Genomic DNA, 27,957 nt, shown 5'->3' with positions numbered 1-27,957 from the left:
TTCCCAGTCAGGTCACCTACCGAAAACAGTCAAGTCTCTTCGGGGTGTTGGGGGCCGATAATAAAGTGACAGCCCAATAATTGTACATTTTTCTCTTCTTATCAGCAATGCACAGAATGTTTTATGTGTTCTGCTCCACTGGGACCATCACAAATCTGTACCCAGCTCTTTCGTTTGAATATACTCAGTGGGCGGTGAGAGGTACGCTATTTGAAAAAGATCTTGAAAGTTTGTCACGATATTTTCAGCAAGGTGATATTGTGAAACCCACTGGGAAATAGAGAGGTGAAGGAGAAATTCCACCCCTGGGAACTTATTTACTGTTTAAAGGCAGGAAATGCTTTAGAAGGGAGAATATCTCTGATCTGTCTAATGCACTGCCCCAGAGTAGTTACCACAAAACCCGGGCGAAGGAGGTAGATGGAGATGATGACCTGCACCCCACCTCGGCTTCCGTGGGGCTCCCCAGCCCGTGTGCCAGCTGGAGCACTCAGGCACCTGCCATTGACACAGCTACTGTTTATTTTCATGGTGTGGCACTGGGACAAGGGAGGTTTTGAGTGACTTTGGACTGAGACATGTACTGGAAAACTGTCCAGCACAAAGGGGAGATCATGAGGTGAGGAACACTTCTCCAAGTGCAGCCAAAACCATTCGGGAACAAGTTCTGTATTGATTTCCAACCTGGGCTGCTCCCATTCACTTCAATACTTAAGTTTCCATACAGATTATTTAGATCTTTGATCCTTTCCTGAAGTTTTCTGTAGAAGGGAAAGTGTAACCCAGTATAATAGACTGAGACCAGAACCTGGTGCTGCATTGGGCTCAACACACGTAAAAGTATGTGTGAAAGGCCGCTCTTTTGTGGACATCAGCATTCAGTATTCAGGAAGTGGTCTTGGCTACCACAGTTGTATTTTCTTCCCAGGCAACCCCATCTTTGATTTGTTTGTTTGTTTATTTTCCCATGAAGCTATCTTTAAAAAGAATAGAAAGTAACAGCATATTCTCTCCAAGCGAACGGTGTTTTGGGAGCTGGATGGCTGGTACAGGACTCCACTCCTCCCAGCATCCTCACGAAAACTCTGGTCCTGTTGACTAAGCCCTGTGGGTCAGCGCCCCGTTTTTGCGCTCCTCTTGCCGCAGTGAAGGTCCCCCCGTCTCTCTGCAGATCCCCACAGGTGTGCCGGCACCGCCGCTGCCTTTGCTCGGCCCAGCCGCTTCTCCGCTTCCCCCGCGGGCCGGGGGGGCCGCACGCCACCCCCTTTCCCAGGTGCCTCCCCGCCCGCGAGTCCCGGCCCCGGCCCGGCCCCACCGCCTCCCCATTGGTCCCGCCCGCTCCGCTCCGCGTCGCCCCCCGGGCGGCGGCCGCGCCGAGACGCGGCGCCGGAGGCAGCGCTGCCCGCGGCGGCGGCGGCGGCTTAAAGCGTGCGCGCCGGCGGCGGCGAGGGCGCGCTCACCTGGGCGCCGCTCCATGGGCTCCGCCGCGCACGGCGGGGCTGCGGCGCTGCGGGCCGGCCGGCGGGGCAGCGCCCAGGTGACCATGCGGGGGCTCCGGGCTCGCCCGCCGCACGCTTCGGGGAGCAGGTAGCACACCAGGTGCGCGGCGGAACATGGACTGTCTCCTGCTTGTCGTCTGGACTTTACCTGTTGCGATTCTCAGCGGCAGCTCCATGCAATTCCCGACCTTCCCGTGGCTTGGAAGCGCTGTAAAGGCAGGTCGAGAGCACTTTATTTTGCAGTCACCTAGTGTACTTTCATACCAGGTTACTGCACGGTTTCTGGTGCCTTGTGTGCCTTGTCTTTCTGCCTTCCCTTGTCAAGTACATCTCGCCCAATACTCCTTTTCTCTCTCTCTTTTTTTTCTTTTCTTTTGCAGACCCTTCAGCTGTGCTGCCTCTGTTGCATGTCTCATGCAGCAACTTTAACCAGTGACAGCATCAATGAATTGAATCATGGTTTGTATAGCTCTTTCTGTGTCTGTGTATATGAACATTTGCATGGATGGTTTTTTTTTTTTGTTCTATTTTGTTTTTGGTGGATTGAGTATTTAAAGGGAAGAAACCACAGTGTTTGGGGAACATGAAGTGAAAGCAAGTTGGCTGCTGTAAAATATCTAATCATGAGCAGAGATTAACTTGTTAAGCCCTGTGTGGAAAAGCTAACAGGAGCAATATGTAACAGCAAACCAAATGAATGAGATGGTGAATTCATCCGTATTTACCTGAGTGATTAGAAGGATGAATGTGAATGTAGCCGCAACAACAAAACCTTGTGTGTCTGTTAATGAGACTGAAGTAGTGAAAAGACTTGGGTGGGAGAGCGGAAGAAGCCGGGCAATGCAGGTTAAGGGAAAACAAACCTGGAGAGCTCAGGAGCTGTTTGTTCCCGGGTTGCAGAGACTAACACTTGAATGCTGATGACTTGGGGAAGTTTGGAGTGCAGTGTGTGCTTTTTATCGGGTGCGAATGGAAACAAAGTACAATAGAGAAGCACACCGGGGTGCAGAAAGGAAAACCCTCTGGCACCCTGTCTGCTCGCTGGGGATTCCCTCTCTCCAGCAGCTGCTTGCATTTTTTGGCCACCAGCCTGCTTAGCGTCCTCAACTCCTGCGGTTGATTAACACCACTTGAGGAAAGTGAAAGCTCTTGATGTATTGTTTCCACTAAGGAAAAACAACCTATCACTGGTTATGTTTTCAGCTTAATGTGTGTCCAATAAAGCCTATTCAGGCAAAGAGATTGATAGTTTTAGCAACATCTGTTACAACACAAGGAGGAAGGGCTTTTCTTCTTTTTAATGGTGTTATTTCAATTTAGGAAGAGAAATGCATTGTTTTGCTGTCAAATGCATGGACATGTTGAAGTGTTCACAGAAGAATACAGCTCAAAAATGAAATGGGGTTGGGAAGCAGTTTATTCAGTGTAATTGCTCATAACCAGGAATAGGTGCAAAGGTCCTAGTTCAGCAAACAGCTAAAATTCAGACCCAGCTTCCAGGATACAAGTAATCCCTGTAGGGCTGGATCAGCAGCACTGGTAATGTATTTCAATCTAGGTACCTGCTTATGGAGCCAGCAGAATCATGGCCTCTGTATTTTCCTCTCTTAGGTGGCTGTGAGTAGATCTTGGTCTTCTCACAAATAGTTTTGTAATTTTTCACATATTTTATCCAAAACAATAAACTTCTTTGACATGCAATTAGCAATGGCTGACTAAAGGTTATTAGGTAGGGTGTAATCTCTTTCTGCTGAAGGTCAGTTACAATTTGAAACCCAGTCTAATCAAGTCACTACAAAGAGATGAGGTCTCAGTTAAGGCATTAATAAATTAATCCTTTAATCCATTTGAACAAGTGGTACAGTGCTATGAAGTCTCAGTCATGTTTACCCCTACAGTGATATAATATTTGCTGCATTCTTAGGAAGGAAAAAACTTCTCCGACCAGAGCGGCCTTCACATTTGACAGCAATTAATACAGGGGGAGGGGAAAAGTCCACAGATCTGCTGGTGATGACAAACGTCTTCAGAAGAGCGATTGTGGGAATGTTCACAGCTCTGCTGCTCGCTCTGCGCCTCTCAGTGGGGCAGAAAGGAAACAAACCCTGTTGAGAGCCTGTGTGCCTTGCAGGGGTGACTTCATGCAGTCAGTCTGTACACACATGGCCTGCAGGGCTCTCAGGCTGCCCCCGAAATGAGGGGATGGTTCATGCCATAGCGAGAGCCTGATGCTTACTGTGTAAAAATGACGCTTGCCTTATTTTTTGGATACAAAACCTGATAGCTAACTTTTTATCCTTACAGATTATGTGTTTGTGACACCTGTCAAAGTGGATTCCAGTGGATCGTACATTTCACATGATGTTTTGCACAGTACTAGGAGAAAGAGATCAGCTCAGAGTTCAAAGAGTTCCTTGCACTACAAATTTTCAGCATTTGGACAGGAACTTCACTTAGAACTTAAACCTTCGACCATTTTAAGCAACAGTTTTGTTGTCCAGGTACTTGGGAAAGATGGAGTCTCAGATTCTCAGGAACATGAAATTGAGCAGTGTTTCTACCAGGGATTTATAAGGAACGATAGCACCTCTTCGGTAGCAATATCTACATGTGTAGGCTTGGTAAGTGTTTATTTACAACAAATCAGCATTCAAAGTATTTTCATATGTGGAATAGTAGCTGAAGGTATGTCATTCGTATAATATTCAAGATACTGTACACCATTTGGTGATTTTTCCTAGTACAGCTAGTTGCTATTGCATTTAACAAGCGGTTTAGTTGTAGCCGATGAACCGCATCACACCCTTTGTATTTTTCGATCACAGTCTTCCAGGAAACAAACAGGAGACTGGCTGGTAGCTCTAGTAATTATCACATAGCAGTTTTTATTTGTTATAGTTTGTGATGGTTCATACATTTTTGCTTGCTCTTAAGTAAATGTTCTTCCTGCCTTTGTGAACTTCTATGAATAAAGAAAAAAAGATCAATCCATAAGCTTATGAGAAAAAAAAATACACCTGGGTTTGTCAATTTCTTTAGGGAAGGGTGAATTTCCTAACTCAGCGGGAGTTGTGAACCAATTTCTCTTAGATTTCTTTGACAATTCCAGCCTTATTTGGGTTTATAAGTTTTGATTAGTTGATCTCTTCTGAATGTTTTAAATATTATCATTGCATATTTTCCATTTATGGCTGTTATCCAACTTCATGAAAAATGATTTTCTTCAAAACACATTTGACGGTGCTCATTGCCTGCAGAGAAGTCTTTACTGAGTCATCTACAGAATTCATAGTTATTGATGGTTTTTAGGCTTTAAGCCCTTGCACTTGCAAAGCAGCCTCCTATGGATGCAGATTAAAGCAGTGATGTTTAAGTGTTGGGTGTATGAAGCTATTTATCTGTATGCTTTGTGGCTGAGGTCCAGAGGATATGTTGGGTCGCCCTCTCGAAGTCTGTTTTGCAAAGGTACTTGTCCATAAGGGCTATTAAACTGTGTGATGGGACCAAAAAAGGAGCACTTGAGACACCCAGTGTTTCCTTTGAAATACTAATCAGTGACTTGAGAAGAGCGTGGTTCGTTAGGAAGAGCTGTGGAGCACTAATAACTGCTTGAAGTAGTCTGGCTTGTATTTTGAATGCTCTATTTTTTTTCTCAGCAAGTCAGAGGAACTAGCGTCTTACAGTTCATTGGAACAGTTGCAGATGTGACTTTGGCCCAGGTGCCAGGAACTGGACTGAAGTTGTTGTGTTTGTAGTGCTGAACTGTTAACGTGGGATGTGCTCAGTTGTTTCTGCGGAAGGTTCGTTTCACACCTGCTAGCGTTTACCATATTTACTCGGAAAACAAAAACAGAAAACCAACAGTTTTATTGTGGTGTTTGTCTGTTCCTCGAAGGGAAGTGCTCTGCCTATACACACGCCAGTTACAGTTTGGGTGAGCTCCCCTGTTGGGTCACGGTTTGGTTTGTAACTTGCTTTCTGAGCTGGGCTTGTCAGCTCTTGTCTGGAGAAGGAAGGTTCAAGTCTGCCCCAGGTCACAGAGAGACAGAATGTGGTGATCTCAGCTGGGGCTGAAATGGAGCTTTTACCGCTGTCTCGACATAGAGGTTGTTATGACTGGTAAACTTCACTTAGAAAAGATACAGCAACTGATCAAAAGAGAAGAAATATTGTGGCATGAACAAATTTATTATGGCAGAACCTTCTTCAGTACCAAGACGGTGACCAGTTAGAATTTCTTTCTCTTTAATCAGTTCCAAGTTTCAATAGATTTCACCTTAAATTGTTATTTTAAACTGGCAAATGAAGTAAACCTTTACTTATAATAACCTCCTGCAGAGCAGGTATTACAAAGTATAATTGTTCCTTTCTTCCTATCCATTTATTAATTTCAGTGCACCTAATGAATCCCAGGCAAATTATCAAGAGGATTCTTAGTCTGTGAGTTTGCGAGGCTGCATTCTTAAAAATGTGTCGTCAGCTGTCTGCAACAACAACCACGTCATTTTCACTGCCATCCAAATTCAGTAATCATATGTTAAGTCTGGATGCTGTGCTCTCATCAAGAGAGCCTTGTGAATAGCTTCTATATCCTCTTTGCACCAACTGCTTTTGTCACTTGGTTACCCTTCTTTCCTATTTGCTTTGTTCACTGCAATTAAACCGAAAGTGGTGTTTCTTCTATATGGTTGGTAGCACTAATCTTTCCATTGTTCCTTTCATTAGCAATAGCTTCTCTACAACAAAACTGCAGTGACCCATTCTTTCAAGCCTGGAACACCACAATGTGATTTGGAAGCAATTGCATTTCAATAGACTACAGGGACTCTTTGATCTAATTTTTTGGATGACCTAGAGTATTCAGTCATTCAGCTGTCTGTTATCTGCCATTGCCCGCAGAGCAGACTTTTGAGAGAGTCTATGTGAAACGGTTTGTTAGGCAGGATGACCTTAACACTGGAAAGGAGCAAGAATTTGTTGCTTTGGTATAGATCTATTAGGAGATGTGTGTATCTTAGTCGTGTCTTAATAGCTCAGTTGACAGTAAGGCCCCACATTTTTATGCTAATTTGTTGATTTGAGAGCAAATGTTTTAATCAGTCAACATAATTTTCCTGATGTGCCAGAAGGCAGAACTGGATCTATGCTCTTTATCTGAATACTCGCTCTAATACATTAAGTTAGCATTCTAGGAGAATGTGTATGAGTTTACTATGAATAGTGTCTCTTGCCTTTTCATCATCCAGGTTTTTAGGTGCTTTGATTTTCAACAGAAAACTTGATTTCTTCTGTCTCCTGCCCTTTCCAGCTTCAGCCAGCATCAGTTACCAATATTTACTTGCTGGAGCATCTGTTATGCAGCAAGAAAGTTGTGATTTATTTATTTATTATTATTATATATTAGTGAAATTAACTTGTATGCAAAAAACCTTGTTTAGATCTTCCTAAGTGTCCGTTTCATCATCAGGCATTGAGTAGCAGCATCATACTTGCTTAGTGATGAGAGTGTGACAGATTGATTAAAATTCAGGCTTATGTTCTACATCACATAGATTTATTTTTTTCAGTCATTTTATCAAAATGCTCAAAGACCAATGTACTTTGTACGCATTCAGAAAAACGTGTTCCTGACTGAAGAATATGATACATTCCCTCCAAAGAAATTGTGATGTATCTTTTTCATTTTCATGTATTTTGTTAATACATTCTCACTCTCAGGAATGGGGACTCTTACAACTTTGGGTCAATGAGGCCATTTATGTGAGTAAATACAAAACTGGTTTCTATCTTCTTAGTGTGACTCAAAGAGAAATGAAGGCAAAATCTTCAACCTTTCTCCACTGATATTCCTTATTACTTTTAATGAAACTCTTCTGTTACTCAACATGACTTCTTGGAGCTTCCTTCAGTCCCTGTGCTCTCTCAATGCACGTATCCATGCCACTGGTTTGCCTCGTGCTTCATCCTCTCTTTACATTCTCCAGTTCAAGCCGCTCATTCTGCCCAAATTATTTCTTTTTCTGAACTCCTAACTTGAGCTAATTCTTACTTATTCTAATTATATGTTTTATTACTATTATTATTTAGTAATATGTTATTGCTTACAATGGCCTTTAGCTATGTAACTGGGAGGCAGACTGTGCCAGCTCCACAGAACGCAGGGGTTTTCCAGTTTTGCTGAGGGATACGGTGCTGGCCACTGTTGGAATAACAAATAGTTTTTGGGACTCTCTCAGTGTGGCTGTATCTGTATTCCTACCTCATTCCTCCCGCCCACCCTCATCCACACGTTGTGCCATCTCATCTGCGTTCAAAAGAGATCTATTGTAGAGTCACCATCTTTAACTCCACTTTCATGATCAGATTGTCTCTAAAAGCCTTACTACTGTATTCCTAGTCTGTATATAAACTGTGGTGTTTGTCTCGCTATATGCTACTTTTTGTTTCTGTTCTGTCTCCTTATGTGCTGCTTGTGTTAGGTCAATTTATACCTAATCTCTTGTACAAAGTGAGTTGTTTGCAGTCACGCAGTAAATCAGGGCAGAATACAAGAGAACTGAGTTGTCAGTGGTCCAGTTGTCTTCTAATTTATAACTGCGTTTAGGAGCAGAAGTCACATTCCCCTTGTGAACAAGAACTCTCTATTGCAAAGTCAAAACAGTTTACACTATAGCCCGATACACAACATACTAAACAGTCAACATAATGCATGAGTAGTTTACTGTATAGCATTTGTGGGAATGTTGCTGATATTTGCTGGAGGAGGCAGGTCAGGGTACATAACAAGTACAAAACATGTACCCAGAGGAAAGAAATGCACGTACAACATAAAGGAACCCTCCTGCCATCACATCGTTAACAGTTCAGGTCCTTTAAATCTATATGATCCACAGTTTTATTGTTGAGGCCAAATTCGGGCCCAAGCAAAAGCACTAGTGCAGAGACCTGAGAGGCTGCACCTGGGCCATTCTCCCCCTTTTATTTACGTACCTCGGTTGGGAGAGTGGAGGCAGCTTCATGCACCAGCGAGTGCCCTCCTTTGTTTTCCATAATATGTGACTGAATCTTTCATTATAAGGGGCCTCTTTCTCTTGTCTCAAGTTCTGATATGTTTGTTGGTGTCTAGTCAAGGGAAGAGAAGAGGAGAGAAGGGTGAATCATGTTACACTCACTGAGCTGTCAGAGGAGGCTGCGGCTGGAGAAAGGGTTAGATGCAGCACCGAGAGATAAACAGGAGATGCATTAATTCAATGGAGGTTGTGTGTGCATGTCTGAGGGCAGTACTTTGCTCAAAGTATCAAAGAAGCCACAAAATTAAAGCTTCTTAATGCAGTCTGGCCACCTAAGAGGCAGGCAAGGCAACTTGTGTACCCATTCTTTGTAGTCATTTAATTGCACCCTGTGTTAGCGTTATTTAAGTTCGTGCTAACAACAGCCTCTTATTCCTAGAGCTCACACTTCAAGTCCAATTAAATATGTTGAGACAAATCCCAGGGTTCTTATGCAGACAAGCTCCCATCAAACTCAGTGAGCCGGGCTGCTGGTAAAAGTACAAAATAATTGCTGTTTGCAATGAGGCTCCTTTAGAAACCTATGGCTGGAAAAACAGGACAAAATCTGGCCCAGTGGGACCTTGAAGAGAAGCTGGTGATGTGACTCATTCTCAAAGCTATTTTTAGTCCATCCACAAGTCAATATACAAATCCTACATTTTCTGCTGTTATACCAGCACAACAGGGACAGCCTCTGGCACGTGAGTTCTTTGGCTTTCTTCACACACCATTGCATCTCCATCCTTTATAAAAAACAGACCACGCTTTAAAGGATCATCATTTTGTCCACTGTTTGGATGGACATTTTGCCATTATTCACTCCATAATATGGTAAATATAACATGAAGAAAAGTCTTTACAGGAAAATGAGGTGACAGTGGGGAAAAAGCTGTATTCTTTAAGATATTTTACATTATACTAGACAAACAGAAGACACTGTTTCTGGTCTCAGCGTTAAATTGACTGCTGATGGGGAATGAATTGTGTGATTAGATTATTGATTGCCCTTCTCCGTATCTGTCTGATAAGCTTTCTGTTTAACTCCGGCTTTAGCTCTGCAAGACAAAGCCACTGTTATCCCAGGCATTTTGACCCGGCTGATTCCTGATGGGCAAGAAATGGAAAAGAGGATTAATGATGGAGGAGAAATAATCTGGGAAAAGTAATAGAGGTTGCATTTCTTCCAATTTTTATATTGAAAACTCTGGACCCCTTGAACCTACATGTCGCTGAGAGCACTTTGGCTCCTTCAGCCTGGCACAGTGGGCTGTGGAACAGCCACAGGAGTGCCCACAGGAGCTGCTTCTCTCTGTCGTTGTTGCTCAGCTGGCAGTACGAGCATTGAAATTGTTCGTCGGTGCGTTTCGGACCGAACTTCAGGCCGTTGAGAGCGCTGCTGCTTGCAGCCTTAAAGCAGCTCCGGGAACAGGGAGCCGTCCCGTTGCACACAGATAGGCAGTTCATCCTGGCCGTTTCTTGTTAAGCAGCAGTCCCATCATAGCTTCTAAAGCAATTAGTAGACTCTATACTTGAAACAGAAGCATTTTTCTTGCTTTGACAAAGTCTTTCCACAGAGCTTAGTTCCCACACTTTCCCTCGTCCATTAGAGAGACGCTTATAGTCAAATGCCCTCCTAAGGGTCAGGAGAGGATGACCTGTCTGTGCAGACTTGACCTCTTCATAACAGGATGTCTTTGATGTAAATGAGGATTTTTATTTTAAGTGCCACTATTTTCATTTGGACCATACCATCTCTGCTGCCAAGATGCAACATGTTCTCTTCTTCACAGCTGCAAACTGCTCAACAGCCAAAAGTATTTCTCTTTTTAGATGCAGATTCTAATAACTAATAGCTGCTTTTGGTCAATAATAATTCACCTAAGGAAGTTTTTATTTCTGTCTTTTTCCCCTTTTTCCTCCGCTTCAGAAGTGGTTGAGGGAGATTTGCAGACCTGGACTGTAAAGGCTTTTGTTTACCCAAAACACAATGACAGTCTGTGGAACTGTAGTTCGAGTGCAGCTCCAGCAGCCCAGCCCTGGCAGCGGAGTGAGTGGAAAGCACAGGAGTGCTTTGGTTGTGCCCTGGCCCTGCCGGAGTCCATTAATCTGTGCAGACAGTGGTAGCAAAACTGTTCTTAAGCTTTTTTTTTTTTTTTTTAATTTTCTTCTTTATTTTTTAACATTTTCTTCTCCCCCAGCTCACTTCCCTTTTGGCCTCTCTGCAACACCAGTGCCCTGGTTCTGATGACAGCTTTGTGACTTGCACGCTTGTACTCAGCTGGGAACTTGACTTTGATTCAACATAGGCTGCCCGGACATCCCCAGTGTGGATGGGCACTGCGAGTTTGTTACCAGCTCCATCATTCCCTCGGTCATTTTGGCACCTCCAGTTTGTGGTTGTCACAGTTATGTCTAAGTCTACAAAATATTCAAGATGATGTTTTTGAGTTTGCAACTTTTTGGGAAGGGTTCGTGTTTCTGATGCCCAGCGTATTTCATACTCTTCAAAAGAGACGGTATTTTGGTCATGGGGCTGCTGTCCAGTAGTGCCAACAGTGAGAGGAGGACAGAGGTCTATAGGCTGTTCTCAGGGTCAGTGCTTTTGAGATTTGCAGGACATGGATGGGGGCAAGATAAAAGCTGGCGCCGTACTAAACAGGCATCCAGAGCTGGGAGGCCTACAATATACTGCTCAATCGTTTAAGACAATTTCAGAGCTATTTGCATCTGATTTTGTTCTCTCCTGTGCAGGAGTGATGACTTACAGATTTATAGCTCTCTAAGGATTTTCTAGAAAATATCTCCTTTCTGTTTTTGGAAGCTGCAGTGTCCAGTGATAACCTGACAGTGGCCCCATTAAGGTCAGCAGCCTTTTAGTCACCAGGAGTGTTCCCTCTGTCTCAAGTCCTGCCCGCGTACGGCAGGTGTGAGCTCTGTGTGCCTCCTTGGGAATGGTCTCTGCTCGGTGAGCTGGCAGGAGGGGGTTAAACTGGGTTATCTCTGCGCTGAGTGCTGGCAAGGGACCTGCAGGGAGTTATGGTGGCTGAAGCTCAGTCTCCAGTGTCTTTTTTCTAAAAACCACTCATTTTGTGTTAGGAAGGCTCTGACTAGCCCTTAAATGGTATCTGAATTGAACTTTAATGGATAATTACATTACAAACAAGGTTTTCCTCTGTCTTTTTGATCATGTCACAGGGAGCAGAAATGTTGGTTCTTTCTTGCCTTTTCTTATCCCATTTTAATCCCAATTCTGTTGCTGCAGGTCTACCATAAATTACAGTATGCTAAAGGAATTTCCTATTGATTTGCTCTGACAGGGATTTGACCAGCTATGTGAATAGCTGATGGAAGCACAACTTATCTTTGGTTCAGACAGTAGAGCACTGAGTAAAGCTTCGAAGTAAACATTTACAGAAGAAACCTGGAATCATAATGCCTTGCAGCTCAGCACAGTGTACAAACATGTATTAATTAAGCTCCAGTACAGCATCCTGGCTCATAATAGGTTGACATCAGTAACCTTTTATTGTTTATCGTGCTCGGAAGTCACTGAGAATGAGGGTGAAGAAATGTCAAATAATCAGGTCATATGCAAGTGAATGAGTCTTGATGGTTGAAGCTCAGTACCGTGGGAACCATTATTGTCCAGAGTAATTTCTGGAACATGCAAGTCAATTTCTTTTTACAATGTTAGTTCATAAGCTAGGGAAAACTACAAACAAGTCGTACAGTCAGATGGAAATCCTTTTCCTGAATCTTATATCTGGCTGCCCAGCTAGTTCCTGCCAAAAATTAGTCGAAGAAAAGAGTCTGATGGCAAGGATAATGGGTCTTGAAGTTATTCTTACTGGAATAACAAGGTCCAGCACAAACTTGCTCAGTAGAAGAGGAAGCTGAGGCAATAAAGTGATATTTATTTGCACAGACAATCGGGTGTTGCCTTTTCACTCTTGGGCAGCATTAGCGTTTCTCGCTGCCCTCTATGAACGCAGCACGCTCACGGCTTCGCCTTTGAGGCTGCGTCCTCGCTGCTCACAGTGGGAGCACTTCAATGCTTGTGCCTGCCTGCCTAATGTATGTTAATTGAAGGACTTTTGTGTCTCAGCATCTTTATTAATATTAATGGCTGAGATTTTTAATGGACCTATACAAAATATGCTTGACCTAGCTTGAGCCCTCACTTTTGTTTTTATACTCTGCAGCACAGTGTGGCTTCCAACTAATTTAAGAACGTAATATTATATTCTGTGGCAGAATACACAAACTAATGAAACATGGATTATTCTTCAGATCTGCAGTTTCTTTGCCATGAGAGATAAAATTTATATAACACCAGAATATAATTAGTTTTTTTTTTTCAAGTAATGAAATTAGAAACAGATTTCCTTTTTCTTCATGCAAATTATTGCACTTCAGTGAAAAGAGGGAACATTTAGAAATAATTCTATGTTGAGCAGGCTTGTATTATGCCACACACTCATCTTTGTTAAGTTTTAAAAATTAGGCCGGGCTAAACCTCAATAAATATTTCAAGTTAATATTCTAACTGAAGCGTCAGCCGGCGCTCTAAGGGATGGGTATAAATGCCATAGCACAGTGTCAGAGAAGAAAGTTGAAACTTTTCTAAGAATGTGGCTCCTCAGTTTCCCTTCTTGTTAACAGCTGACAGAAAGTTATGCTCTTTGTTTTTGTTAGATGCAAGTATAACTTAAAGACTAAAACACCAGTCTTGGGATAGGGCCAAGATAAATGTTTTGCAGCCCACTGTGGATGATTACAGTACTTTTCATTATTATTACGATTGTGTGCCATAGATGCCTGTGAAATCAATGTAGAGACCAGCCTACCATGACAGTTTCTCCAGCCTCCAGTGTTTTAATGTTTCGCTTCATGCTAGAAGCCGTGCTGAAGGCCATATGGGTATTTTTTGCACTCTAAACGTCACGTACGGATGATTGGATTGTTATCTTACCTCTAACAGCAAAAAGCCTGAGCAAAGGGATGGAAAAAGGGCAATTTCCAGGCTGAGGCACAAGTGAGCAGCTGATTCCCGCAGCACAGTATCTCCCCCTCACATTGACAAGTGTTTGCTGGTTTATGGGCTTCATCTGAAGCTCGTGGTGAGTTTTATTTTGACTGGTTTGGATCAGAACTTGGCCTCAGGAGAGATCTCTTTCCTTCCTCCCTACATCATTTTGGCCCGAGTCAGGCGCCACACCATTCTTTGGGACACATTACTACAGTTACTGTCTGGTTTAGAAAGACATATTTCAAATGGAGAGTGACCACTTGCTCATCAAGAAGGTGAAGCATGTCTGTTTCTACTGGCAGACCCCAAAACACATCTTGAGGTGGAGGAAATGGCTTCCTTGAAGAGCAAAGACACCGTCTGCAGGCTGCCCCATGCTGTTCTCCTGGGCTGCTCGCACCAAAACAGCCAGGACTGCAATGCAGCAGGAGTTCAGGTGGTTTCCCAGAGAACCAGCTGCTGCTACTGCTGCTAGAAAATGCACCAGAGTGCTTGGTGTCCGGTGCCTGTAGCTCCCAATGTGTTTCAGTGTACTAGCGCCAACTCTACTCGTTCTGCCATGTTGCCACAGTGGACAATGGAGACAATGGAGAAGTAAAGGCCACCACGAATACAAATTCAAGAGTAAATGTAAAGAGGTGACTTGACCCAGTCCCATTCAAGTCCTGATAAAGTCAAGTCTGGCACTGGGAGTAAAAGAGGAAAGTAGCTTTTGAGGCTTGTTTCCCTTGAAAGACAGGAGATGGACTTCACAGTTTTTGATCTACCAAAATGTGCAAGGATATTGAAGTGGAGAAATGAACTCAACAGCAGAGTATTTCTTCATTTCAATATTATCTCTTGTCATTCTGGGAACAACCTGTAGGAGGCAAAGCATCATTCATCCTCTGCTCTTGGTAGGAGAGCCGAGTGACTGCAGAGATGAGAACATGTAGTCTGTTACAAAAACAGTGAACTGACTCTTCTGTGTCCTGTGATTCCTCTGCTCACCAGGGTGTGCTGGTGGTCACTTCCACTGCCTGGGGCACAGTGTCCTGCGGGTCTCGGTTAATGGAGACCATGCGTCAACCCAAGTACAGGGTGGGAGCTGTGGCAGAGCAGCATACAGTTGGTGCCAGGTGTCGCTGAACATCAGACTGATGGTATAGTGACAAAGGCTGGTGTTCTCCACCAGCCTGGGTGACAGATGAAATACCAGTGAAAGGGCAATTTGGACCAGAAGCCAAATCAGAGTGGCTGGTTACCCTGGGCAGTTGAAGCTGGGAACAGAAATGTGTCAGACTTTGGTCTTGGCCGATGAGTATTACACCAGCTCTATTTACAGGTTCTCTTTGGGTTATAGTACCATGGGAAGTTTATTTTTGTTGTCATTTTCTAAGCATTTCTTGAAAACTAGCTTTCTGGTGTGCAGAACAGCACTGCAACACTAAATTAGTTGGGAATAGCTTGAGGGCTGAGAGGATAGTATATTTTTTTTTGTTGTGGCTTTTCACATGGTTTATTTAATAATTTTTAAGATTGCAGTTTGGGAAAATCAGGAACATGCTCTAGTGTGAGAAACAAAACAGAAGGAGGTTTATTCACCCAGAATGGAGGTCTGTCCTCTGCAAAGCAGCGTTTGCGCACAGCAAAGGTCGCTCTGGCTCCACAGCCCTGCTCCTGGGTTGGGTTTAACAGAAGACATGGGGGGTTTCCACATGGGGCTGCCTCCTGCTCTGGATGGTGCCCATGTGTTCCAAAATGCTCCCATGGATATGCCCTGGGCCCTTAATGACAGCTTAGCCTCTGCACCCAAGCTTTTGCATTTTACTTGCCGATGAAAAGTAAGATAAGTGTATATACGTGCATACATATCTATACAATGCACTGAATTGGTGCCAATCCTTTAATCTTGATTTTACAAAGGACAGTGCAATTCAGTGTCAACTTTCTGTGAAATATTAGTATATTTGTGTTTCCATGAAGTTGCACAAGGCAGTGCTTTCGAGGTGGTGTTTCTTCTGCCATTCAATGACAATATTATGCACTAGCAAAACAGTAATTATCATTTAAATCAACTTTTTTGTGTTTCTTCCAGGAAGGGACTTAAATTTTAAAGAGAAGTTTGATGTGATGTTTCTCTGTTTTTTGTAGTACATGATGGACGTAGGGTTATTGCAAAAAATGCTAATGTTGAGGATGTATAGCAGTCTTGCATGACTTCCATCGTATGTTAATATATGTTAAGGGAATAAGTCAGTATAAATCAAACTATCTTACAAAATCTATTTGCTCTTGAAAAAAAACAAGTTTATTTTGAATGGGTGAAATTTGTGAGAATTAGTATAAATCATTTGAAAACCGATGAAAGTTCAGTGTTCTATTCTCGTCCTTTCGGGGGTTCAGTGGGGGTGTATGAAGAGGAGCTCTGGACAGGGCGGTCAGGTGTGCAATCTTGGGCTGAGACTATTCCAGCAGGGTGTGGAGTGCACGCTAAACCCTCTCTTATCTTCCCGGGGCTCTGGTGCACACCAGCTCCCCACAGCAAGATGTTTGATTGATTCATAGCAACTGACGGGCTGTTTAAAATTACAAAGCTTTCAACTTCCTTGTTCCTGACAGATAAAGAGGGTGGGCATTTCCTGATTATATGGTATACATTCAGAATATTCAAGTTCCCTATGGTGCTATTTGTGACTAATTTACTTCCATTAACACAGCTGGTTTAGGCTGTGGGAGGAGTGTGCAGTGTAACACGCTGCGAAGAGAGGAAATGTTTCACAACCAGAGGTCCTTCTGCCTTTTCCTCTGTTTATGTTACCACCTGGAAAGAAGAAAAGGTGGAGCGAGTGCCTGCTGGTCCTGATAGGCTGCAGGAACAGCCACAGCTTTGGCCGCGGCACGTGAAGCTGGGCAAACTCACACTGAGAAGGGGCCGGATTGCGCTTTAACTGCTGGAGGCACATGCAGGAAAATGTGTGGGCACAAATAGGCCCTGACTACCGCTGTGCCAGTCTCGCGGCAGGCAGCGCCTCCTCAGTGGCCAGCGAGCACCCAGATTATTTTGGGGGAGAAGTCAGGGACACCCTGATGTGAGGGCCAGGGGCTCGAGGACAGGCTCTGACAATGAAGTTAGAATCTGAGAATGATCCGTCAGTGGCTGTGCAGGCAACATGGAGCTTCAGAGAGACTCGGAATGGGAGGACCGCATTTGTCACTTTTCTAATTCTTGCCTATGAAAGCAGACAAATTACCTCTTGTTTGTGGGAGCTGGTGCGCTTTGATGCGCTGCTGGTTTGACTCGTGCAGCACTTCTCAGCAGACCAAATGCCCCCTGCTTTCTCAGCAAGGGAGCGAGGTGTAGGAGTGACCGAGCTGTGCAGCGCTGCTCTCAAGTCCTGCCCGACGCACTCGGAGCAGCTGCTGCCCGCGCTGCGGCCGCGAGCAAACTCGGGAACTCGGGTCTGTGTTCCGTGGTGTCGGGACAGAGCAGAGGCCACAATGGGGCCCTGGGACTGGAACTGCAGATGAGGTTGAAGTGTCTGTAATTCACACGCGCCCCTGGTGTCCCAGAGCCTCTGTGACCCTGACAGCACATTCCTCTTAGAGCCTTTTGCTTAACCTATGTTATAGGACAAGGGGGCATGGGCTTAAACTCTGCCAGGGGAAATTTAGGCTGGAGATTAGAAAGCAATTCTTTGCAGAGAGAGTGGTCAGGCATTGGAATGGCTGCCCAGGGAGGTGCTGGACTCACCAGCCCTGGAGGTTTTTAAACTGAGATTGGACATGGCACTTAGTGCCATGATCTAATAAACGGACTGGAGTTGGACCAAGGGTTGGACTCGATGATCTCTGAGGGCTTTTCCAACCCAGTCCATTCTGTGATTCTGTTTAACCTGATCTTTGCTTAGCTTGCTCTGCAGTAGATTCATTGCAGAAAGAAGGTCAGGCTGCTGAGGAAATTTTGCATCCTAAATGTTCTCCTGTTGTTGTTGGTTTTGTGTTTTGTTTGTTTGGTTTTTAACCATCCTTTTGTAAGTTTGCCGCGTGCTGAGCTCTCAACAAACGCCATGTAATTGTGACTTCCTTTACTGTATTATTATTTCAATAAGAAGGTCTATAGTGTTTAACATAGTGGCAACATCTGTGGCAATAGATTTCTAGATTTCTTGGACAAGTTTAATGTAAAGAATATTTCATAGAAGAAAAAGTTGCTTTCAGGCACAACCTTCCCTTTGTCGTTCTATCTTTCCCGTTTCTTGAGATTTCAGAGATCATCACAGGGTTATTTTGATCTTCAGTGCTGCACAGACTATATTTTGAGAGCCTAATACGTAAGGTAGTGCACTGAAAACACTGCTGTGCAGATGCTTTCATGAAGGAGTATTGTGAAGGCAGGTTTCATGGTCATAAATGGTGCCTACAAATATGAGGCTTTTTCATGACATGGAATATAGATGTAAGTTACTACATTTATCTTAGCAAACAGCTCTCTGCTTGTTTAAATGTCCATTGTAAACTAAGATCTGGATGCAAGGATGTTTGTAGGGTTATCTAAATGCTTAACAGAGCTGCTGCTGTAGAGGTTTCTTAATGTTATGAAAACCAGAAAATCGTGAGGTCTTATTTTAACTCAGTGGAGCTTTAGATGCTGCTGCCCTGTTTATAGTTTAATAGTATGAATTGCATTCAAGGTTTTACTGATTTTCCATGTAGTGGGGGGAAAAAAGGTGATTTAGACACACGTAGGCTGCTGCCCGATTTCAGAGAGGTGGTTACAGCAAAGGAAGAGAAGATGGAATTTATTCTTTCCTGCTCCTCCTTTCACAGTGATGCTAAGCAATCCCATGTTCTGCATGGGCATGTGGAAAACAGAAAGCGTCACAGTGAGGGAGTTCTGAGTTACGAGCAAACTTCTCCGACCCCGGTGAATGCGACTGCAGGTTTCTGGGTCACTCCCCTGGAACGTTGTTGTTCCTGCGAATGGGGTCACCCACCCCCCCCCCCCGGTGATGTGACAAGGGACAGGCCGCGGGCAGAGCTGTGTTTGAGGAGCGTGTCTCGCAGTCCCGCTCGGTGCCGCCACCCTGCCCGTGCTGGGCCTGCCGCGCTCGGTGCGGCTGCGCTGGGTCACGGTCAGGATACCGAGTGCAGCCCCAGCCTTCGGGATGTCGGTTTGCAGGGAGGGAGATGGAGACGTTTTAATAGAACAACCCAACTGGGGTCAAATGTGAGCCTTCAAAAGTCTCTCTTGAGCATTTACTGGGTTGAGTACAAAAGCCTGCCTATAAAACTGAGAAATAAGGAACAGGCTGAATTGCTGAAAACCAGGGAGTTTAATCCAGATAACCCAGGCGCCAGCCCAACATTCTCACTTGTGGGCCATCTTTGCTTCTTGTTTTCCATTCCCTTAATGGCCTAAGCTCTTTTGTTCCCCTCCCTTTCTCCTTCCCACATAGATATTTCAGCATATGTATATGTCTGTGTATGTGGAATATCAGCAAAGCTGATACTTTGCTCCCTACAGAGTTCCTTGTGACCACTCTCTCATGTAACTAATCCATAGCAATGTATACTCCAACAAGGAAAATTAAAAGGTTGGGAACCACTGACCTAACTTCTTAGTAAGCAATACAGCTGGCAATCAGATGTAACCCGAGCTCCTCGTTATTGGAGCTGCCCGAGCTATTCATAGCAAAGGAAAATTGCTATGGGAATTGAGCTGGATTTATTTTGTTTGAATGCAAATTATCCCAGGTCAGACAGGCTCAGATCTTCTGCCCCCTCAGATTCATTTGCATCAGCTCTGCCAGGCTGAAGCTTTTATCTGGAGGATCTTCGCTGGGAAAAGTGGGTATGGGTGGCGAACCGCCGCTGTCTAGACCTTTTGCTTTGGGGCTCGGAGGCAATCAGTGTAAGTCACTCTGAAACCAAGAGCCCGAACAGAGGGGAGGGTCGACCTTCAGCCAGCCCTGTGTGCTGTCCAAGTGCATTGGGTGTCTCTGTGTTGGCTGCAGCTTCGGCAGGGTGTTTTGTAAGGGAGAGCGAGCCTTACGGGCTTATCTGCCACTCTCACTCATGATATAGAATGTTCTGAAGGCTCCAGCTGCCAAGGTCCCATCATCACAGGAAAAGCTGTGTTTTCACTAAAAAAAAAACCCAAGTTTGATTTTAGTACAAATGATCATGAAGGGTAAAAAAAAACCCTCTTAAAAAGGCAGTTGAGAAGGGTTTGAGAAATCAGAGAGAAAATAAAACACCAAAGCCCTTCAGTGTTATTTTAAAAAATCTCATAATTTATAGTGTTGTTTCCTGCAAGGCCTGATTCATGACTTTTAATGTTTGGAGTTGCATGTCTGATAAGGAAGAATGTTCCTGATCAGAAACACTCAAGCAAGCATCTGTTAATGCTAAGTACCTATGGAAAAGAATTTCCAAGTGCTGATTTTAGTTATCTATCATCAGTTATTTTTTTGACTATTCATTTTCTGTGTCACTATGCCATAATCTCATTGGTTTAGCCTTTATCAACAAGTACGGGAGTGGGAGGTTCATTAAGTAGGCATATTCTTTCCCCAGAATATTAGTGCATCTGAATTCCATCCACATAAAATCGATTAACTGTACACGAAGGAGGAGGAGAATCTTGCCAGAACGTTTTCATTGCACCTAATCCTTTGAGCAGCATGAATAATTCAAAGCAAGCCACCCTTAGGGTGAAATTCTGCCCTGTCCAAAGGCCTGGTAAAGATCTAGGCATCTTGAAGTCACATTTCAGAGATTTAAGAGGAACGTAAATGGTGCTTTTATTTTGTGCTGTTACACAGAATAAGAAGGCAGAGAGGCCTGCGCTTTCTGTGCTTCAGCGTTTCCGCAGGGTGACCTCTTGTCGCGCTCTAAGGATGCTCTTAAGCGTGCACCCGGTTCCATGGGCGCTGGATTAGGCGACTGACTGAACTACCTTCCGAGGTTGGTTTTTCTGTTACTCTCAATTTACCGTAAGTAACAAATCAACTGTAAGACAGCACGTGAGGAGGAGTGGGCTGCCTCTTTTTAGGAAAAGTGAAGCATAAATACGTTCATAAAACAATCCTGCTGGTTCCTGTTCACTTTGTGATGGATTTCAGAACCGTCGAAACTAGTAAAATATCTAGATTTTATCTTGCAGTTGCAGGGATTTGCTTAAACAGGCTATACCCAAGCGCTTATACAGCTACCAAGCCTAAATTGGAGCTGTTGGTTTTAGCTAATTGCTTTCCAGAACCATTATAGCAAACCATACTGATGGAATCATTAAAGAAGTGATCGTGACTGCAGCTTGGTAACCGTTTGGCACCTAACTGAAATATTATTAGTGTATAGTTAGATATATACAGTTATATAGTGTATAGTTAGTGTCATAATGCTGTAATTTTTCTCCTGTGTTCATTTATCACACCTACTCCTGCTTTTGTTAAAAAGAAAAGACAAAACACACACAAAAAGCGAAGTGAGGGAGCTCACATACTGACAGGCAAGGATTTAATCTGTGGCAAAGCAATCAAATTTGTGTTAGTTCTAGAATATCTCATTACCCTGCAATAAATACCAATTTAATACATTTAAATACCAATGTGACTGGTTCAATTACCTTAAGTGGAGGAACAAATAAGAATATTTCCTTATTTGCCATATGTTGACAGAGGGTTTCATAAAAACGTTTTAAACAAGTTCAGTCAACTGCAGAAATACAAAGGCACTATTCAGAGATAACACTGTCTTTGTTCATATGGGAATAATTAAAGACATGAAATTTGGTTACCTTGTTTTAATAATTGCTGAATGTTCTGCATAGCACTTCTTTTGAGCAACTGAACAGAGTCGTCTTTCATTACGAACTCAGCCTGGCAATTTAAAAATCGCACTCTCCTCCTGTCAGATCCTCAGATAGTAAAATGCTGTGTTGTTAAGAACTCTTAGCGTTTTACCTTTGTGAGAAATCTGTATTATGTTAGAAAAGAGAATCAACTGAGTTATTTTTGTCTCTTAGAATCTAAAGGAAGAGGTGATCTGCCGTACAATTCTCAAGGCAGAATAGACAACCAGTGATTCTAATGCTTCTGTCACGATAAACATATTTTAGTGTGTGTAAAGGCTATTAACTGAACCTAAACATTTGCTGTGGTACTGAGCCAGATATTCCAATCTGGTGAAAACCAGTGAAGGTCTGCTGAGGTTATTTTCATCAGCCAAGGAGCTGGTCTAGTAAAACATGACATTTTACTTGCCTGACTCTGCACTGGTCATCAGGAACTGCCCGTGTACAGACTCAATGCTTTTCTGAAGGATGGCTGAACTTCTTTGGCAGACATAAAAGCGAGGGAAAAGTTTAGTTAACTTAAGTTCTCTCTTTCATTTAGTGTGTTTGCATGCCTTCGTGCTGCCTGCTTTGGGAGAGGATCAAATGTGAACATACTCATGGGATTTCTGACTACAATAATACATGTGTATTATTGGAAACCTCATGAGAGTCCATTCTCACTAGTTTCCCAGAACATTTTCTTTCCCAAGTTGGTATAAATGCACTCTGGAAATACTTGCAGAGACAACGTTCAGCTCAATGGGAGCTCCTGGGTGCTTAACACTCTTTAAAAGTGTTTATTTAACCACCTGTGTATGGGTTTAGGGTGCAGACCTTTCACTTTTGTTGGAGATTCATGGATCATGTCCCTGTCCCTGTGCTTGGGAAGCAGGTTTAGTTGGCCCAGCGCTGCAGTAACGTGGGCACAGGGGCGCCAAGTGCCCGCCTGGGGGAACAGAAACGACATAGGGAGGCAGAATCCGCCTCAGCTCTTCAGCTGCCGCTGTCCCGTTTGCAGTTACACCCAGGCAAGGGGCTGTAGGTCACAGTGGAGACGGAATGAACTTCTTTAATTACCGTGATTTACTGCCTTTGGTTTGGCTGTTTGCTCATGATGCTTCCCGAGAGTAAAGATATCTTTCACCTCAGCAACCCTTTCTGCAATTCCTGCTCCTTCTTTCTTCTTCGCCAGATATGTTGCTTGCCATTTTTTTTTTTCTACCTAATTTTACATCTTTATTTGCTCATTTTGATTATATTTTCCAGAGCATTGACATTTTGACCCTAACCTGAGAGGTGCTCAATAACCCATCTCTCAGAAAGTCAGTTAGTGATATCAGGTATCTCCAGTTCCAGGTCAGGCTGTACTATACTGCTGGCTATAATTCTTGGAAGTAGTTTTGCTTATGACTTTAGCAAGGTTATAGTCTCACATATTTTTCAGACTACCAACTTAACCCATCCCAAGAGGTGAGTCTACTTCATTACGCATTCTCTAAGGAAGCAATAATTTATTTAAACTGCTTACATGAGACAGGATTGCTTTGAACAGCCTCATACTAGTATTGGTTGAGTGTCTCTGCTTTGGAGGAAAGAGGAACCCATAAGATGAATGTTGACAAACTTAACAGGACCTTATTCTCCTTGGTATTCTGTGGCATGTGTGAGAAATGATAACTTTACCCTGTTTTCCAGGGTTGACCCCAAACCCATTCTAAACAGCCAGCACTTTTCCTGCTGTCTTGACAGGGTTTTGTATCAGGCTGCTGGTAGATGCACAGTCCGCAGCCATCTCCACATGGGTTTCTCTCAGTATGCATTTGGAACGGATCTGAAATCACTGTTTCTGTTCTCCAAGCTTCTAGCCGTGGACTAGATGTTACAAAATACCATGTAGACACATAAATGTGATGTTGTGCTTGGGCTAATAACCCAAACTCTTAGCAGCTGCGTTGCTTCTAGTTTGAGCTGGCTTGCCACCAGCTGCCTTGGCGCATGTGCAGAGCAAATGGACGGCTGATCGCAACATGAAGATCACTTGTGTTCTTTGTGAAGGCACTACCATTATCTGCTTATAAAGCCTGAGGGAAGCGCCCCATCTCCCCATCAGCCTGGGGTGGAATCTGAGCAGAGGTCCAGGAGTTATGGGGAGACCTCTCCCTTCTTCTAGCACACAGTGCGGTATGCTGGTGCTTGAAAATTGCCATCTGCCCAATTCTAGATGCCAGTCAGGGCCCAAAGGCAACTCATGGCTTTTGTCAGGTAGCTCTAAGTTGTGTGAGTAGCTTCATGTTCTATGATCTGTATCATACTCCCTTTCTGCTTCTAAGATGCTCATTATTCCAGTGTGTGAAATATTCTGGCAGACAATGCCCCAGGTGGGACATCTGAGCTACAGGAGCCTCTCCTCCAGCAGCGGCGTTCTGAGGTGGCAGAGACAGGTCTGTTGTGTTTCCTTTATGATGCCAAAGTGCCAGAGACTTAGCAGAGCATCAGGGCAGACAGAGGGAGTTTGATTAAAATGGACTGCAGCTATGATAATTCCATGAGATCTCACTGCAAAGTGAATGAGGAAAGACTCGGATATGCTGGGACATGACTTGGTCCCAACAATATTGTGATGTGAATACTAGATACATAGACATCTTTGACCTCAGATACTTTGAAATAGCCAGCAACTGTAGTTCTTAGGTCATTAGTTCTTCTTATTTTTTGTATTTCAAGGAAGTTCTTAATTTACATTTTTATTAGTTTCAAGTAGAACTCAGACCTGTACTTTATGTGTCTGTACTTTACGTGCTGTAACTCTCGTCAAGATGTGTTCGAATCAATGATTTGTATTTTTTAGGAGCTGGACAGTTGGGAAATATCTCAACAGAAGTCTTGGATCAATGTCCACTGAAGTCTGTGGAAGCCTTATGCCAATTTCAGTTGGCCTTTTGTCAAGTCTTTTATAACTTTGCATGAATATTTGGAACTATTTTAATGGATGTGAAACTGCATTTAACTCCTCCTCTTGAGAGATTTTTTCATCTTGAGTACATGCACACCCATCTGATCTTACAGACTTCATTGATTTCTGTGGCCATTGTTTTAGCTGCTATCAGTTAAGGCACGGTGTTTCGTTTAACACCCAGTTCTATGTATATACTCATAACATTGAATAAAGTACTCTAGATATAAGTAGTATTCCTTAGACAATACATGTAAACTTCATAGTGCTTTAGTTGAGATAGTACCATCTTCCAACAAACTGTAATTTAACTTTGCTTTAATGAGTATTAAGTAGTTAAGTTTAGCAGAGACATTGCAATTCATTTTTTCATGTGTTTTAATTCTCAGTTTCACTTCATTGTGCTTCTTACCTCATTATTTGCATCTGGTTTATGAAACCCTTGTAACTTAAATATGCATATGGCCAAGCTGTTGCCTTTAATTTAATTAGCATGTAATGAAAATGCCTTGTATGCAGAGAACCCACAGTCATGAGACTCTTCTTGTTTAGAGCAAGAGTTTGTCTGCTATCTCAAACTTAGTTTTGTTAACATATAGGCATGAAATGTAAGTTCTGAAAATCCTTCCCTTGCTTTCACTGCTGTCTTTTGGAGATGCTGAAACCTCGAAGTGAATTAGGTTCACAGGCTGGTGAGCTGCCAAAGGCTGCACTCGGAGTCTAAGAACGCAGGGGGGCAAATGGGAGCAGCCTTTGTGCTGTCCCAGTCAGAGGCCAATGTCCCAGGTATGTTAGAGCATGGCTCTCAAAACCATTCCATGTGGGTCTGAAGTCAGTGGGAGATTTACCTGGTTTTGTATAGTTAAGGTGACATTTCAGTGGTTTAAAAAATTCTCTCATTTTTCAGTTTATAGCCTAATTTCAATTCAAAAAGTTCTTGGAGCAGATATGTTGTTATTTCCCTTGTCCAGATTTCATTTTGGGACACACCAACAAACCAACTGCCTTACCTTGGTGATAACACCCTGATACCGAGGAATTTCACAAAGACATATTGGATCTGAAAATTCCTTTAGCCCAAAGCTAAGCAAACATTTAATAACAAATAATAAGTGGGAGGAATGTGGCCTTCTCATTTCTTCTCAACTTTTCCGCAAACAAACTGCAAGTTCCTCTAATTTAGCGATTCAGAATTATTTGCTAGCTACACAGATCAACGTATGCCTTTCTGTCTACTTTCCAAAGGCGTGGAACATCCCTTACAGGACAGCAAATATGTGTTGTGAGGGAAGAACAAGCGAACAGCAAATTCCAGCTGAGCAATCTCTTGGGTTTTCCTTCCCACCATATTCTCACAATTACTACTATTATTAGTGAGAGCCACAGCGGGAGGGAGAGGGAGTAGACAGGAGTCCCTGGTCTTTTTCATGCTGTGTTGTCTAGACTTAGTAAAAACGTTAGATTTTGTCATCCCGCTTTCTCTCATCCTGTTATAGTTGCAGAGAATCTGAAATTAAAATGGAGTTTTGACCTACCTGACCCTCTCCTTGGTGGGTCCCAAACCCATCAAATGAACGGAAAGATATGATTGAGTTCTGATTCAGGGAAAATCACGCGTATACTTAAAGCTGTGCTAGCATTCGGAAAAACAAATGCATACATTTCCGTGACAATTTTGACAGCATTTGTTCACCTCCTGTAATATTTGAGCCAGATAAACGTATTGCATCTAACTCACAGTCATAGAGATGGTTCATGTATTTATAGAAAAAATCCTTAAAAAAAACCCCAGAAAACAAACAAAAACCCAAATGAACCCAGTGAACCAAACCAGCCCAAAGGAACCAAACCAAGACAAAAAGACAAAACCAAAACGAAAACCCCCCAACACAATCCCCAGGCTCTAGACCAGCCCAAATCTGGCCTTCAACAAACCAGGGTTTCTTAGCAGTATAGAATTAGTAAAGATTATTCTGTGCTAGCATCGTGCCTCTGTGCGCTGGCATTTCTGAGCTGGCCCATGTGCCGGCCACCATGGCCACAGCTGTAGCCCACTTTGCTGCACCTAAGGCTAAAGTTCAAGAACCTACAAGAACAGTTCGTGGCCAATGCCGCCCAGAGGCCTGCACCTCTGTCAGGAGCCAGGGCAGCATTCTCAGCGTTACTTTGAAGCTACCAATGTGAATCCTTGAATCCATCTCGTAGCTGGAATAAATGGTAAATGAGTGTTGAGACCGTTCTGTGGCAATCCCCCTGTCTTCTTGACAACTTCATAAAACTGGATGGTATCAAAAAAAAGGCAGCTCTCCTGGACAGAACATTTTTGAATTTGGAGGATGTGTCTGATGTAGAACCCAAAGGGAAGAAGTCTGATTGGAAATTTAAGGTCATTTGTGCTGGAAAATAGAGTGCAGTTGTAAGGCCTCCGTCAGCTGGAGGCCGCGTGGAGGTGCAGCAGCATACGTGCAGAGTGGAGCCCAGAATTGGCTCCGCTTCCTCCCACCCCCCAGTTCTCATCCCACCCTTATAATGTTAAATATAGGAGTAACATTTAGGGCTGAAACTTGGTGTACATCAGGGACAGTTTCTTACAGCAAAAATGTAGAAACCCCTTTGTTTCATATGGTTTGAATCATTTACAAAATGAATCCTACAGGAATAGTTTCAGATGTTGAAACCTTTAAAATGGGGAAATAAAAACCAGATTCGCTATGTTTTTGTTCTCCAGATGAGAAAAGAAGTCGTTTAGCAGTGTCCAGTTATCAGGGCACTCTAGTAGATAAAGATTGCCTCTCAGAACCATTTTAAATTGTGTGATGACACACATCATAGGGATTAAAAATATTAGTCTTCTTCCTTAAAGGAAAGTACTTCGACATGACCAAATGTGATCTGACATTTGAAATATGCCAACTCATTGCAGTGAGCAGGCAAGTTAAATTCTTGTCAATTATTTAAAGCCTGTCTCTTATTGACAGAGGCAATTTTAACCTTCATATAGAATGTTAGGTAGATGTAGGCTGAGACAAGTAATTATGAATTCATGCTGAAGAAAGGAGAGGGAGCAAATTGAAAATCAGAATATCATCTGTGTTTGTTTTCATATTATTTTTCAGGAGGCAATTAGACCCTCCCAGTTCATAATATGGAATCTCTTCTATTCTCAAAATTAAGATGACAGTATGATTTAACGAGTGCTGTTATTAGGCCCCTGTGAAAGACGCCCAGATTAGGGAGTGCTGCGAAGATACCTTTGAGTTGGAAAGACAGAAGTGAGTTTCCATGGAAAGGACATAATGGATGATTACGGACTGTTGAGGACCTGTACATGTCTGAGAAATCTTTTCAGCCGGAATAGACTTAAAGTCAATTTTACCATTAGCTTAGTAAACCGTTAAAGATGTGAAGACTTAATGTGTAACTTCTATTTTCACTTGCTTTTAATTTTCTGTTGAGTTTCCTCATGGGAAACAGTTCTGAAAGTGCAGAGAATTCCACAAGTCCTTAAGAAATGCAGTGCTTACGTTAGGCATTCAAACTCCTCTGTTTCTGATACCCTTGGCATTTGGTCCTTGGCGGTCAGGCCCAAGGAAAGCGTCCATTTC

The 27,957-nt window shown here is 43.2% G+C and overlaps 1 protein-coding gene across 4 annotated transcripts in view; it reads left to right on the top strand.

Moving 5' to 3' along the window:
• Window positions 1-1,383: 1,383 nt before the first annotated feature.
• The window catches only part of ADAMTS18 (ADAM metallopeptidase with thrombospondin type 1 motif 18), a 73,129-nt gene continuing 46,555 nt past the window's right edge, over window positions 1,384-27,957 (top strand). Inside the window, exons 1-3 of one of the 4 annotated variants that reach the window (XM_082062591.1) lie at window positions 1,384-1,715; window positions 1,880-1,958; window positions 3,804-4,120. In XM_082062591.1, coding sequence (XP_081918717.1) covers window positions 1,614-1,715; window positions 1,880-1,958; window positions 3,804-4,120 — 498 coding nt within the window. In that variant the 5' untranslated portion in view covers window positions 1,384-1,613. Of the gene's footprint in view, window positions 1,767-1,879; window positions 1,959-3,803; window positions 4,121-27,957 lie in introns of those variants that run through there. The other 3 variants (XM_082062590.1, XM_082062592.1, XM_082062593.1) reach the window with 3 other exon arrangements.

The sequence above is a fragment of the Streptopelia decaocto genome (assembly GCF_964273445.1).
Source record: "Streptopelia decaocto genome assembly, chromosome: 11".
Taxonomy (NCBI): domain Eukaryota; kingdom Metazoa; phylum Chordata; class Aves; order Columbiformes; family Columbidae; genus Streptopelia; species Streptopelia decaocto.
The sequence above is the reverse complement of the archived record's forward strand: the minus strand, read 5'-3'. Positions and strand labels throughout refer to the sequence as shown.